This window comes from Pyxicephalus adspersus, chromosome 4, assembly GCF_032062135.1.
Source record: "Pyxicephalus adspersus chromosome 4, UCB_Pads_2.0, whole genome shotgun sequence".
NCBI classification, from domain to species: domain Eukaryota; kingdom Metazoa; phylum Chordata; class Amphibia; order Anura; family Pyxicephalidae; genus Pyxicephalus; species Pyxicephalus adspersus.
Window position 1 is genome coordinate 120,530,796 of NC_092861.1, and position 16,569 is coordinate 120,547,364.

At 35.8% G+C, this 16,569-nt stretch overlaps 1 protein-coding gene across 8 annotated transcripts in view; it reads left to right on the forward strand.

Annotated features, from left to right (window-relative positions):
• The window catches only part of LOC140329295 (sodium/calcium exchanger 1), a 254,077-nt gene that overhangs the window by 205,322 nt on the left and 32,186 nt on the right, over positions 1 to 16,569 (forward strand). For 3 of the 8 annotated variants that reach the window (XM_072409477.1, XM_072409478.1, XM_072409479.1), the window contains exons 3-7: positions 240 to 346; positions 5,750 to 5,770; positions 8,386 to 8,403; positions 8,498 to 8,512; positions 13,382 to 13,450. In XM_072409477.1, coding sequence (XP_072265578.1) covers positions 240 to 346; positions 5,750 to 5,770; positions 8,386 to 8,403; positions 8,498 to 8,512; positions 13,382 to 13,450 — 230 coding nt within the window. Of the gene's footprint in view, positions 1 to 239; positions 347 to 764; positions 869 to 5,749; positions 5,771 to 8,385; positions 8,404 to 8,497; positions 8,513 to 13,381; positions 13,451 to 16,569 lie in introns of all 8 variants that reach the window. The other 5 variants (XM_072409480.1, XM_072409482.1, XM_072409484.1 and 2 more) reach the window with 5 other exon arrangements.

The following is a 16,569-nucleotide window of genomic DNA, read 5'->3' on the forward strand; positions in this document are numbered from 1 at the left end:
AACAATGTTTATATTGAAAATGTTCTGTTTTACTATATATTGGTTCATTGGTATAAATCCACTACAAAAGATAAAAACTTGGTTTAAAGCTGCCTGTCTTGATCTGAGTTTCCTAGACTTTCTATTTCCTGCACTTTTGCTCCTTCAAGATGCTGCTAACTCTGTATTTTGTGCCGCTTTATATTCTTTCTGCCTCGTTCTATGCTTCTTCTCTTCAATCTTTCCTTCTTTTCCTGCAGCAAAACCATATCAGTGAAAATAATTGATGATGAGGAATATGAGAAAAACAAGACCTTCTACCTTGAGATTGGGGAACCTCGTCTGGTGGAGATGAGTGAGAAGAAAGGTGGGGGATCTGCTATCATGCTGAACCCTAACCAGTAATACGTCTGACTTAGCAAACTTGGATGGCTTGTTTAAACCATTTACTCAAATGCACACATCCTTTTACGTACAAAAGCAAGGGGCTTTAGCCTTGTCAAGATTACAAATCCCCAGACTTTCTGATTGTGTTCAGGTTGATTCATATGATATTTACTACCCATGGAATTCAGTTGGAACTGTGGAAAAATATTATTATTTCTACGTAAGATACCTGTTCAGGTCACTGTATATGTATGTAGCAGATAGCCCCTTGGTGTACTTAAAGGGATGTGTGCAAATCCTTCTGTCATAACCTCATAATAACCATTAAGCTTTAGATGATATTTGAAGCATGTGTGTGATTGCAAACATCCATTTCCCTTTGTCTTGTGTCCCCACAGGAAGTACATAACCCTTAAAATACTTGACAGAGAGGAGTATGACAAAGAGTCCTATTTCTACCTTGTGCTTGAAGAACCAATCTGGATACGAGGAGGAATGAAAGGTGTGAGAGTATAATAAGACCAATCAAGCAGTTAAAAAATTGAAGCTCCTCTTCTGCTCATAATTCCCAACTCTCACAACTTGCTCTCTCTCCTCTTGCTTAGCATCTGAACTCTGTGCAATGCTTCCTGTACAGCCTAGCCAGCTCTTTGTTACTACTCTCTAATCTTTCTCTAAAGAAGCCGGACTGAGTCATGATAGAATTTCACAATGTGTTAGATGTTTATAGAAGTATTGTCAAGATTAACTGCAAAAACCAAAGTAACTATACACTGCCTACCACACATAGAGAGTGGTTTTACATAATCATCCTTATCTCCCTTTTTTTGTTTTCCTCCCACTTTTATAAATGTCATGTATAACTACATAATTGTACAGATGGTATCTTATGCTACCCAAGACCCATATTAAGTAATCAAGTCACAGTAGTAAACCTAGTGTACACTGTCTCTTTGATGTAAAAGCCTACCCATACATATGCTATAAATAACATTGCTAGACAGAGTTTTCCTTTTTTGTAATCCCATTCCATGGCATTGGGGTTTAGAGTCTCTGTTATATAACATGAATGAAAAAAATCCCAAAAGCTCATTGTGATCCTAAAATTATCTGTTGTAAGCCTATTTGCCCCAAAATTACCTCATTACATAAAAGGTAAAATTAAAAGATAGTTTTATATGTAAATTGAAAATTGCAACACTTTGTATAACGCTAACGCTTATTCTCCTTTTTACTAAGCTTTGGAATTTATTACAAATTTGGTCAGCTTACTGTCTATCTTGGTTTGGCAGAATAATGGCAATATGTCCTTCCTGCCTAAACTCTTATACCTGTTCCGGACCTTACTCTTCCTACCTTAGCTCATCGATCCCTGCAGAGTGCAGTTTTACAATTTATCTGTAACAGAGAACCCTTCTGTCTGCCTACGTATTTTATTTACCCAAGTACAAGGGGCCTGGGAGTCCTGAATTTGATTATGCATTAATATGGCACACAAATCAGCCCACTGGCTAAATATCATGCTCTCATGGAAGCTCCCTTTTGGATGTCCATTGAAGCCTCAGATCTCGATTTCCACATGTGGCGAATCTTCTTTGGTTATCACCAGGAGACAGACCCCCCACTATCTCTTTTCTCCTCCTTCTTCCTATGGGCCCAAAAGGGTTCGACCCAATTGTTGGCAGTTGGCAAACACCTACTGGGATTCCTTCCTTTTATTACCCTTAGGAAAAGTATAATTTGCCCTTTGTGAGAACTGTTCTGCTGCCCTCTGCTCCCCATGTAAGGTGTTTAATATCATTCCATTACACTTCCTTTAACATACCACCCAGATATGTGTCCCCAGGGTACATGGGCAGACAGGGATTTGGGGATCACCTTGAATAATATAGATTGGCAGCAAAAAAGGTCTATTTCCAAATTCTGCTTGGCTAATTTATAGGAGCAGGACACTAATCTTAAAGTGCTTTTCTGTTGGTATAGGATCCCAATGCAGATTTATTTACATTTGATGGCAGTGGATTTTGGGCTAAAATATTTACACTACTTGCCACTTTGATATGACGTTTGATTAATAGGGATCAAGCAGTCATCCAGCTCAATCACCAACCTGCCTTTCTCATTACCAGTTTCAGCTTCTAACCCATGTATTAAGGGCTGCCAAACAATATCCAGAGCCTGACTATTCTCATTACGCCATTTTGAGGTGATGATGTATGTTTCCAAGCAAAAGATCCAATTCTTAGATGCTCAAATTTACTTCTCTAATATGTTCATGGATTAATAAATTCTTTCCATCCTATTTAACCACAAATTGTTGTTCATTTACCCCAGTTTGGCCAATGCCACACTATTCCCCACCCCTACTTGCACCCCACCTTTAGTAGGGCTTCCCATTTTGTTTTTTATTTTTCTTCTAAGTCTTTTTTATCTTTTCCCATGTGCTCTTCATTTGAGCATGTTCTTTCCTCCTCATTTTACTTGGTATGAATTGGTTTCTCAGATCTAAATCTTGACTGGGGTTCCCCCCATAAATTCGGTCTTCCACTTTTATTCTCTTGCTGTTTCAACACATTACATAGGCATACGGACCTACCTTTTTGCACATTGGTCATATCCAAAGTATGTACATTGTTCCTGTTATTGAAACTTAAAAAAAAATTGGCGTAAATTTGGGGGCTCCTCCGCATACAACAGTTAATCTATTTTGGAGCAAATTTATCCTTTCAAGAATGCATATTACCAAGTTTAGGTTTCCAGTTCTTTTCAGTTCTAACATTTTCTTTACTTGGGTAACAATCAGCCTTTATATGTCCGGCTTTTATCAGTTACCAATTCATGAAGAAAGGTTTAACATACCCAACCCAACCAACTGTATATTAGAATTACACATTTTGAAACCATTGTGCCGTGCAATCACATATATAATGATTGCAGTGGCCCTCACATCACAGATAAACATGCTAATAATGAAAATTTACTAACAATAATATGCATGCGCTTTAATAATTGTATAAACTGAAGGAGTTACCAAAATTGAATTTACTAATACTATGGCTTATAATAAGAATATATGCATGTTTTAGATTTTTTTGTGTAAAATGTTAATATAATATTGTTAGTATTGTATTTATCTATAGGATAAATACCATAATAAAGTGACAATCAGGTTATTTAGGAATGCAAATCTCTGCAATAAAAGAGCTATTGTACTTACCTCTCTGGTGGCCCTTTTCTCCTAGCCCATTCCTTGTCAATATTTTTGGAACTTGCCACCTCTGAGGGTGTCATATGTCTGTGTCCATCTGCCATGGTTCCATTCTCTGACTCCTACTGTAGTGACATATATATATAGGAGAAAGGGACCATCCAACTTGGTGGTAAACACACTCATCCCTAGAAAGAGTCAAATGCCAAAGTGTAGGAATAGAAGGGAGGTAGGAGAAAGCCTGTTGGAGGGGTGTGCTTAGGAGCTCTTCTATTGCAGAGACCTTTTAATGATTTGGGTAACTTGGCAGGGTCTCTTTACAAAATTGCAATTAGATTTATATGAGGCATTCTGAAAACAAACAGCTTTGTTTTTAACAAAAAAGCCAGTTTTAACAAAAAAACAAACCTTTCTAAAGACCAAGTCCTCTCAAAACAAAAAAATCTTTTTATGTTGAGCAGAGGAAATGGGGTATCCATTCAAGAAGACAAGAAGTCCCCTATGAAATTCCTAGCTCCACCAATATCACCATACTGCTCATGTTAGCCTCCAGGCTTTGTGTGATAATGACAGGCTGGAGAATGGGGAGTTAAACTATCTTGCTGAGCCAAAAACTTGCTTAGATCCAGAATGCCATGGTGGACAACAAGGGGACTTCTGTCACTGAGAGATTCCGTTTATAAGCAACCAACAATCTATCAAGCTAAATAAATGTTTTGAGTGGACAGATCCTTTATGAATTGCACACAATAACTACATCAGAACATAGGAAGCACAAAAAGATAAAAAGTCAGTATTATAATATAAACTCTCAGCCTTGTGTTTGGTCCTAAGACCATTCCGGTTTGTATTACATCAGGTATAAAATTTTATACAAGGGCATTACCTTCAATTTGGCCTTCAGTCATTACTTTACTTAATTAGGACTAATATAGATATGTCAAACGCCATGACATAAAATATAATTATGGAATTGAGTCTCATTCTTAACTGCTATGTCTCTACAAGAAAAAATTAGCCCGTTAGCATATTCCACACTTTTGTAGATTTTTTGGTAGGATACAAAAGCTTCCTAATTAGTGAACATGCATAATAATGATGGCTATGATTTCACAAAAAGAATGAAAGAGAAACTTGGCTATGTGATAAAACACACCAGGTTGCTCATTTGCATTAAAACCCTAAGAAAACCAAATGAGGTTTATGATACCTTATGGAATGGGGGCCCCAGTTTTATTTAATTAGAGCCTTGTGTTGTTATTGTGTAAATGTCCTTATGTAGTGTATTATATTTGTCAGACCTATTGTGGAAATTCTGGAAAATCCAATATAGTTATTACTCACAATCAAATGTGTATATATTTACACATACATATATACACACATGTTAAAAAATAAATTAGTGGATGATTGGTCATTTTAATTAAAATATGCTGTTTGACCTACAAAGCAGTGCTGCCATCTCATGGCTATATGTAGGTACCACACTTCTAAAAAAAAACAAAACAAAAAAAAACAAATATGCTCATTGTTTTAGGCTATTGAAGAAAAAGTATCCAAAAAATAAACAATAGGAATTCATTTCCTATATCTTTGTTTAAAGGCTAAATTAAAAATAAAAAAATAAATCCACAAATCATAATAGGATCTAAAAGAACACATTTCATATTAGTATCATATTAGTAACCAGTTCCCTCAAACTGGCTTATTAAATGACTCCCATATTTCAGAATGCTTCCTGTATTTTAAATATATAGTTCAAATAATTACATTAACCCAATCAGGAAATGTGTAGTTTTTCAATCACTAGTATTACTGCTGACATTTTAGAAATAACATTGACATCCCGGTGGATATAAAACAAACAATCTCCCCACAATCCTGTAAAGCAGCCATTTTGTAGAATTGATTTTCTGGGTGGTAAAATGCATTTACCAATGACATCATTATTTTTGTGGCTTTGACCAATATGCATGTGAATGTGGCCTGGCAGTTGCCTCAATGGTGTCAATAGTTTTATGTAAACCACTTGGATGCATTTTAACAAAATGGCTACTGATACTCAGTATAATCTTCCTCAGCTCAGTACAGTTCTTTCTGTGGTCATCTTCTCCATTATCACTATTCATTTGTGTTTCTTATCCTGTGTCTGTCTCCTATGTGTTCTCTTTGCAGCCCTGTTGTTGAATGAGCTTGGTAAGCATTTCATTTCCTATAATTTCCACCTTCGCAATTTCCCTGTGTGCACTTTAGTTATTCCTTTACCTTATTTGTATGTTTTTATTATGTTGATTATTATATATATTACTTATTACTTATATTATCTTGATTTTTTTAGTAGCAGTGATTGTTAAATTAAATAATTAATTTAAATTATGCATCTGTTTCAGCGACAACTAAAAATGGAATTGACTTATGTGAAGTGTGATTAATGCACTGAATTGGATTTTGGCAGCTAGTACAGATAGTGGAAGAGATTTGTTTCACAAATCCACTGAATTTAGCCGACCATGCTCTTGGGGTTGTAGGTAGTAATTCAACAGTCTGTCTAATCCCAAACCGTTACACACAGCCAATATGCTCCTCAAGGTCTGCTAACATCCAAGCTGGGTATTGCAGTATTCTGCAATTTCCTATTATTTCTAACAATATAATAATATTGAGGACTTTTATAGGTAGCTATATATATATATATCAATATATCTATATATATATATATATATATATATATATATAAATATATATATATATATATATATAGATAGATATGCTTGTTACAGTTGGGAATCGCTGACTTCATAAAAGGGAACTCAAATGAAATTGAAATAATGATTAATTAGAAATGAAGGAACTCTTGTCATAGATATCTTCATGATATGAATTCAACTTGTTAGTTAGTCTATTCCCAAGACAGAATATCCTTTCCTTTTAAATTTCTAAACTATCTTTAAAAGTCAGCATAAAGGGTTCTGTACAACGTTATACAATCCTCAACTAACTGCCACCATTAACTAACTTTTGCTAAAAAGACAGTAAGTTTTTCAGAAGCCAATCTTGTTTGAGTGACACATACTGGTGTACTTAGGTCAGAACCTGGTTTCTTCCTTCTCCCAGAGTCCCTATTCTCTGGTTTTCCTGACTACATGTAGGCATGTAGCCTCGACAGTGCAGCAAATCTGAAAATCCAACAGGGACTGTTAGACCCCCTTACAATGGCCATAGCTGCTGGGCAGACCCTGGAACTCAGGTGTGAAGATCTTGCTCCACCCCTGAGATACCTAAAAAGTGGGGGATATGTCATCCTGCTGGTATTGATTAATTAGATTTAGGTGGGCATTCTCTTTAATTTCCTGCTTTTCTTGTATTCCCCAGACCAGCAATATTAAACTGCATCTGTGATGTTGGCTTTTTTTGAAAGATAATGCAGCCTGTAAAGTAATTTGCGAATCACAAAGCCCTCATAAAACTACAGCGAGCACTATGCACAATGCTCCACTCCAGCATTAGGAATGTCATTTCTGTACACCCAAGGGCTCTTTAGATAATAGCAAAGCAATTTACATCACATCATATGGAGCTGCATAAATGCATTTTGGCAATAGCGCTTACAGGATATGTATTATATGACACAGCATGACTAATAAATAGACAAATAAACACTAGGAGAATCAATGGGACAAGTTATATTTCGGAGGCTCTCCTGCTGCACTGGCCATTGCATTGTCAGAGATGATACCTTGATATTTTGTGAAGAAAGAACTGTAATTGTGTATTATAGTTGAGAGTAAACCATGAAAAACTGAGAATTAATTTTTTAATCAAAGATAAAAAAAAAACCTGAGATAACCATATGGAAAGGAAACTGCTTAGCTATAAATACATTTATAGGAAACTCAATACTGCAAAATAAATTAACAGATGATTAGTAAATGTGACGTAGCATAGAAGAGTTTATTAAAACTTTACAGTACCATTTCCAGAAAGTGCCTATGCAGATCTGTATAACAAATAGAAAAACACTAAAGGTTTATTCATTAGCTGGATGATTTATTAAATCCCTTTTAGAACAAAAAAATCACAAATCATCAAATGGCTGCTCCAGGTAATCCTACATTCCCTAAATATTAAACCAATGTTAGTCAAAAAAATATATGTTGGCTGTACATGTGCTGTGAAATATTTTAATTAAAGGATTTGCAAGAAAAGTGCAAATTCATGTTGATGTTTTATAAGACGGAGAGGAAAGTACGGTAAGTGTAAAAGTATTTTGTCTCTGATAAGCACCTAAAAACCCACTTTGACCTTTTGCGTGTACTGCACCTCAGTGATGATCCTTTATTCCAATATAGTGTGCCCCTATAAAAGAAAATTGTACAGGTGTACACCACAATTGTAGATAGGTATTGACATTTTGGTGTATACTTTGTATTCAGGATTCATGAAACTTAGAAATGACGGGTATAATGTGGGATGCTCATGACCACTTTATAGCAAGTCAAAGTTATAATTGACTGATCAGAGCCCATGCTGGGATTTGCTTTAAGTCACTAGTTAAAATCTTATAGTATATCTTATCATGGATTTGCTCATACTTACAGATGATCAAAGTAAAGTTAAGATCATATGTCTAAGAGTAATTGGCTAACGCTGTTAACAGCCGACACAGGAATAAGGATTTTAATTATTCTGTTCAGCTAGAATTTTTATAGTAAGGCAAAAAATCTTCTACTGTAGGTGCATGTTAAGAAAGACATAACCTTATCTCACTAATTGCATTCTTTTTCTCTGTTTTTGTCTTTGATACGCTTTAGGTGACTTTACTATTACGGGTAAGTAGCTTTTTTTTCCTTTAATTCTTGATTTGTATGGTTTTGTTCATTAGTGTGACCTAATATTAATAGACAATTCTCATTTCTTTCAAAGGAAAAATGTTATTTGGTAAGATGTTGTTTTAGGATTGATGTTTTAGTGTGGAGTTCTCTTAACATCTATACCTGAATTAAAACAGCACTTGTAGTTTATATTAGATTTAACATCACTAATGCTTGAATAGAATAGTCTATTACTGATAAGTGTCTGTTGTATCCAATGCATGTTTTATTACTTTGTAGCTAATGTTTTGTTTAACTGTGTTTTAGTGCTTGGTATTTTTGTTACTACTTACCTCCCACATTTTTGAGAAAAGAAATAAAGACATAATATAGTACAAAGTGTATACACAAAGGACCCCTTTCACACTTACCAGTTCCAAAGGCAATGAATAATTATTGTGTTTGTCTAAACCCACAAGTATTATTTTTTTTAAATAATACTTTTCTTTTTATTGGCCTCCCCAAAAAACAATAGAAATAGGTCAACTTAAAGTTTTTTTGTTTTTATAAGAAGTAGTTATATAGTGCAAAGAGGTCTTTACCAAACGGACAATACCTTCAAATGAAGGACTAGTGGGGGTTATAATTACTGTCACATTGTTGGCCTAATGTGTAGTATTGGTGTTACAGTGGCATTTCATTGTTAGTGTCTCTCCAGTCGTCTAGTGTTATTTTCGCACTGGTCATTAATTGGTACCATCACATTATTAGTTAGTGTTACTTGTGTATCCAAGCCAAGTTTTGGATAGAGTGGCAAAGGGTTATCAATCCTGTTTATTTAATTTTTGGGTTTCATAAATGTGACTCGCAGCAGACAGGGGAATCATCCTCACTATTTTTGCTGGTATATGGTGACAGGAGTGAAAATGGGGAACGTTTTTAGTTATCACTTCAATAGGAATAGATGTTTTTAAGAAACATTAGCGTACAATTATTAGTAATAAATTAGTATATAGGCACATAAAGTATCGGATATTATCAGTTGGATATTTTTGCAATGAGCGTTTTTAAAATTGCCTTTGTGTGTATTACTCTGGTGATGTAATGCTTTTATACACAAAGCAGAAGACTGCATCCCTATAAATTCAAATCCTAAAATGGATAACCTGCCATGCTGCCTCCATCTTTGACATATTTACTGAGGCAATATAACAGCTGGTTTCCATCAGTATATTAATAAATATAATTCATGCAATGAGCAATACTGGTGGTAGTGAATAAAAATGTATATACAACACGCCGTGCACCCATAGATGCATGAACCTACAATTCCGCTAATGCTAGAGTATTTTATAGAGTGTTTATGCGTACACCTTCTACAGGAAATACTTGCTTTAATAGAAAGTTTCCAGTAATACAATGTAAACAGTTGACAGCAATAATTGTAGGTTGACTCCAATTTAACAGCAATAATGATGGCTCTAGACTGTTGTAACATAAAGCAGAACACATTTGTAAGGTTACCGGTATACACAGGAGCTGTTATGTGCAATCGTAATATATCTACATTTTTCCCCAAAATTTTCCATTTTAGAGGGTCACAAGAGCTTAGCTTTGTATGATAACTAACTCAAATTTGTGCTATTAATACATAAGCCCTCATCAGTTTAATAGCACTAAAAAACAACATGCTAGATCCTTTTCTAAACATTCTATTAGGAACATATCCATTTACATTAATATAATAAATGAAAAAAAAGGTTTACACAAAAATCCCGGATTTTTCCAAAAATAACAATGCACAATTTAAGAAATAGTCTAGTTTGGAATTTGACCATTGCTGGGGTATTCTTAAAGTTGAACTGTATTTCTGTTCAATTCCCACTTGCCCTCCAGGGACTTATCTAATTCCATACTACCAGGCTTTAAATCAGCCCTTACTCAAATTTTTGGGGGCCTTGTATACACTTCAACCAGGGTCAGCTTTCATTGGATTTCTAGTCAGTGGGGTTAACCAGTGCTGCACAGACACACCTTTTATGTGTAATATTAGATTTGGGCTGCCTGTAGAATAGTAGACAGTGAGAACTATGGCAGGCCATTATCATCATCAATGCATGGGAGGGCTGCCTGTGTAGCACTGCTCACCCCACTGGCTAAACATAATCGGAAAGGAGGACATATTAAGCTCATAACAATTTTCACACATTTTTTCAGCTTTGGCTTGAGTAGAAAAATATTAGAAACCCTGTCAAGTATATATTTTTGTCTCGGACCCTTTCTATTGTCGATGACAGCTGTAAAAAAAGGGGGATACCCCTCACCTTGTAGAGATTTCCAATAGGATATTGCACAGATAGCAATTACTAAACAGTCAGGGATTTAAACATTTTGCTACTTTATGTAACATTTGAAAAGAAAGTTTTGGTATACATTCACTTTTAGTTTACTGTACTCTGCCCTCAGGTAGCAAACCAATATAGGTCCTTATCTTACTGGGCTCCGTGCACCTTCAATCTGATATCTCTAGGTTTAGGACAAAAATGGTCACTCCTAAATGTTCAGCACAAATCAGTGTTTTGTTACTGAGAGACGTGTAGCTCAGCTAAACCACTGTTACAAAGTAGGCACTACTGTGCAATACAATAGGTCTATAGGTCTAGGTCTATAGCAATACCAACTCAAAGAAAGTCATTATGTGCAGTGGATCCTTCTGGGGTTCATGCAGGAAATTATAGATTTGGAAGGGTGGCATAAAGGTAAGGCTACGTACACACGTGTAATGGTTCTTGTCCAATAATCAGCCCAGGGCTGATAACGGATGAGAATCTTGCATGTGTACTGTGCTTGTCATCCATTGTCCGAACGACCATCCTGGAGGATCCACCGATGGTCGACGGACGATCGTAATGCAAGTGAAGTGGTGAGAGCACAGCAGGGTGCTGCTCTATCGTTCTCCTCCTCCCTCATGAAAGATCCTTTCCAATGACATTTATTGCATGTGTGTACTTAGCCTAAGGGTAAACTAGGATTGGTTGCACAGCAGATACATTGGCTTGATCCCTCCATTGTTCATGCAGTACAGGGTTACTTAAAACTACTTATTTAAGTCAGTGAAGAATACTCAGTAAAATGTTTTACAACACTTCACGATGACAATGATGCTACAACTAGCATTGCAATTAGTGATTCCTATAGCAAAGGAGCATAATTTAAGTAATGACAGAGACTATTTTCCTATTGAACCCAATGGAAAGGTTCATTTGAAACTAAAACACATTGTTTTGCCACCATGGAGAGAGAAATATCTATATTGGTATAGACATACCAGTAACGTATGCTATATTGGTTTTATGAATATAATAAAAACAATTAAAAGAAAGTAGACCAAGCCTATGTTTCTAGAGCTTGGAGATCAGTCTGCATCTAAAATAGATTTACCGTTATTAAACATTGTAGAATAAATCCTTAGAGTGCATTACTAAAGAGCTTTAAGCTGTATTTATGGAGTGAAAATAAGGAAAAACCCATCATTTTTAATGAAATCAGTTTTTCCTTTAAGTTAAAGATGTAATTGAAATTGTGCATAGCAAGAAGTAATCTGGCTGAAGGCAAAAGTTATAAGTATGTAGTCTTATGCTCATTTATGATTTATGTTCATTAATAAACACATGAAACTGCTTAAAGGTAAACTATAGTTTGTTGCTTCAGACATTTTTATACTATTTATATTTTTGGATAAGATCAGTTCAGTTTCATTTTAATTAAAGGTTATCTAAACCAAAATTTTAAATATTTGCAGATTACTATTGTTTGGTGTGGTGACTTCATTAGTTTCCAGGCTAAAAACTAAAATATTGTTTGATCTTGCCAGTAATGTGTCCTTGTCTTTTCCAGTGTGCTGGACCAAAAGCACAAACAATGTTATTTGTAAATATTATGTAAATATTGTTTTCAAACAATGTAAATATTATTTTCTTTCTGTAAACTGCTATTCCCTCCATGTAATGGATATGAAGAGAGAAAGACATGTTTGCAATCTAGCATAGGTATCAATAGTGGCTCATCCACAGAGTTGGAGTGAGTGTGGAGTGTGGATACCCTAGGACAAGAAGAGAGTTATCTGCAGGATAATCTGGTGAAAAATAAAAAATATTGAACTGTCAAGCTGTAAATATTAAAATTTTGGTTATTAAAACAATTTTAAAAATCTTAGCGAATTCTTGGCAAAAATAGTACTAAATAGAATCGCTAAAACTTCATATAAATCTAGGCATGTTTAAGTTCAAAACTTGTTTTTAGACATCATAAATATGAGTTTTGAATAAAATAATACCTTGTAACCTGCCATGAAGGCTTTTTTATCAGACCTTTTCAATTATGGCTGACAGCTTGTCACAACATCACATATGCATACACACACTGCACAGATACACAGATGCACAGGAACACTATTGAAAGGAAGCTGGTCCATGGCAATGATATGTAGTGGATGCAGGAATAAATACATTTCAATTTGTAGTGGCTCAAGAAGGTTGTGGAAAATCAGCATCAATGAGATAAAAAAAGTAAAAAATGTGTTTTTGGATATGATGCATAAGCCAGTCATACATGCCCCCATTTATATGTATAGTCATATCATATGTGCAACTATGTACATGTATGTGCTATAGTCCTTTATAATGATCGTTCTCATAATTGTACAAGTTAAGCTGACTCACCCCATTCTCTGTGTTGTTTTCTTTGTAAGGTACACTAAGCTATGCTCAGTAGTATATAACATAGTTATACTATAGTCATATCAGTCTCAGTAATTAGAACAACATGGTTTAGTATACTCACTGTTTTTAGTAATCAATCTGCATCGTATTGCGGCTAAAACAAATAACATGTTTGAGGTGATAGTGTGATGTGTGTTCCTCTAACAACATTCAATCCAACCATCTTAAACCTCATTCAGTCAACAATTTTCATCTTCATTGGTTGCTTTGCTTAGGTAAACCTGTCTACAGAAAGGTTCATTTTAGAGATCATCCTTTGCCATCTGCAATAATCAACATTTCAGGTATACTGTATTCCTATTTTTACATCTAATAACACTAACACAACAAGTTTGAGTTTTTTTTCTAATATGACCTTAACAGATCATTTTCAACAATTCGAAATGGCTTGAGAAGTAACCAAGTGAATTTCACATTTTTTACAGTGTTTATCATTGTGGTTTCTGAACTTCTAAGATCACAGCACATATTCATGTTTGAAATTTGAATGTTGCCCAAACAATAAATTGCAAGTTTAATTTCTGTATTAAAAAAAAAATAGAATAGCTTTTTGTGCTGTTATTAATCTCATTATGTTCAATTCATTAAAATAATGCTGGAGCTTTACATTTCTAACACAAGCCTTAGATTAAAGGTTCATATAAGGTGGGATTATTATTCTTCTTTTAGAACATGATTAATGTTCATATGGAGTATCGGTGTGGCCTTTTTTGAGCTCAGTTTTTATCTATTGTTAAAGCGGGGCTTTGGAAGATGTTGGCCAAGAATGTCAACCCAATGTCTTTCCACCACTATAAACATCTCTAAGCTCTACTGCAGTAAAGAATCTTGTCTATCCAATGTCTATCCAAACTGGGATTTGCTACTGTTTTATTAGGTTGTGGGCTTCACCTACACATCATCGGGTATCTCGGACCATTACAGGGTTTTATAGGGCCCAGTACACACATACAGATTTGCTTCCATATTTGTCCGTGACTCACCAATTCAAGTCAGCCCTTTCTGCCGCATGGAAAAGAAAAGTGAGAACCAGAGGACAGATTAGATTGGATTTCCTTGATAATTTGTACACACAACATGGCTTGTGTACTTTCCATCAATATTCATGAACAAGACCAAATGGGATTGGTCATCAAAAGTAAAAAATATCTCTATATGTGAACTAGGTCTAAGCTACACATTTCACAATCTAAACATACAAGACCAGAACAGCATGATTAGGTGCTCCAGGTGGAAACTGCTTGATACCAGAAGCTCACACGAAACACATAAAAGGACCCAGACTGAATTGCTGCGGTCAGTCCTGGAGGGGGGACAGCATAAGAGTAAGTATTGCAGTAGGAGCTGCTTTTTTGCACAGTAATGTAACAAAACTAAACTGTATTTATGCTTTAGGGCATAGTCATTTAGCTAATGTTGTCATTGTAGGCACTGAATTTTATAGAATATCAATATGAAATAGATATACAACTCTAGCTGGATGGAGCTAGAACATAATATTTAAAGGTAAATTGGCATAAGAATGTATTTTTATTTGGTATAGGTTAAGCAGCAGTGGATTAACTATATGATAAAGTCATGAAATGAGGTTATAGAAGATTGGTTTTCTCTTCTTTTAAACTTCGAAGGTTTAAGTCATCACACTAAGCTCCAGCACCTGGAAATCCTTTATCAGTTCTCTGCACATTTCATTATGTTGTTGTATTTTATTGTGCATTGTATGCAATATGTACATCTAATTCCTAATCTTTATCCACATACACAAGTGAATAACAATGTGCAGCAGGAAAATTACTTTTGTATAACAGTTTATGTAGAAAACCGCATAGTTCTGTTAGTTGAGGATTGGGAAGACTAGATAATCCATCTATGTGCACTGTAGATTTGTGATTAGTATATTTTAGAAATCCTTCTCACGCAACATTGTCAGCTGTTAGGCAGACTGCAAAAAAGTCAGTTTTTTACTTTCAGTGACCAGTTTGAAATGGCATGGCAAATGTATTTATCAGTATACTAAAACAGAACTCCAGGCACTATTGTAAAAATCTTATTAGAAAGGTTTGTAACCTCTACCCTGTGTCAATTTATTATTGTTATTTTTACAACCATAAGCTTTTAGTTGAGCCAGATAGTATACTTCAGCCCCTGCAGTGACCTCAGTGCTGTACGTATGATAGACACCATCGCTGGCATTGTGTCACAGCCCTCTTCTATGGTAAGACTGCAGCCTGTGATCATGCTGAGGCTGAGCATTTCATGCATTTAATTAAAGCTGAAATGTAGACTTCCAGACACAGCCATATACATCCTGCTGCCTGTGCATTCCTGTCCTTCTGCTGCACCCCCTGTTGTGACTTGATACAAAGATATAGTGTTACAGTCTGATCACCAGGGTAAGGTTATGTTTACAATAGCAGTGGGGTTGTAGTGTGGTTACCATTTCCTAACACCCTCAAACTACTTGTAGTATCTCACCCACAACGGCCTATTAAGAATGAATAGGAGGCGCAGTAAATGGTTCAGTACTGTGCACTGTATAATGTGCAAATGCTGGTTCTTTAAGGACCAAGTCCTTCTTCAGATACCCTAAAGGAGATAAAACATGCTTCTTCTTCCCTGTATCAGACATTGTTTTCATCTCAGTCAGGCAAAGTCAATGAACTTGACTAGGGTAGCTCAAACATCTCCCCCACTCCCTCATTTTACTCTGTAACTGCCCCCACTACCCCACTCCCCTACTATTTTACCACCTTAAATCTACACACTGCAACTGTCGCTCGGCATAAAAGGGCTGGCAGACAGCCATTTATTTCAAACAAAATTTTAAAAACAATTTACAATATAACTTAGATTTTCTGTAAATGTTTAATAAAAATAATAAATATTAATAATATTAATAAATAATAAAAGCATAAAAACTTTACTAAACATTATACAAACACTACTCCACCCATTGTAAACAACAACATACCAGTTTCACTAACCCACAAACAAGGCTGCAGGTCCCAGAAGGCAAGGTCTACAAATAAACCAAATTCTCCACTTCCAGCTAGCACATACCAATGGTCCCTAGATGCCCAGCCCCACCTCAGGGACCTTAAGGGGCATCACACCAAAATGGTTCCCGCTCCGCCGAAGTAATCAACCGGGACCCTTGCCCTCCAAGATCCCCATGGTGCTGCTCAACCCCCAACTACCCCTCAACACATTCCACTATGAGAGATAGGTGGGCGGGGATTAATCTTGCCCCCCTACCTTTTACCCTTCCTTCCTACTTTCCCCACCCTACCTCCAACCCCACCAATCCCACACTGACCCTACCTACCCCCCCTTGTCTCCTCTTCCCACACCTATCTACCCTACACTTATCTTGTGTTTTGCTGTGGGCCTCCGTGGAGTTTAA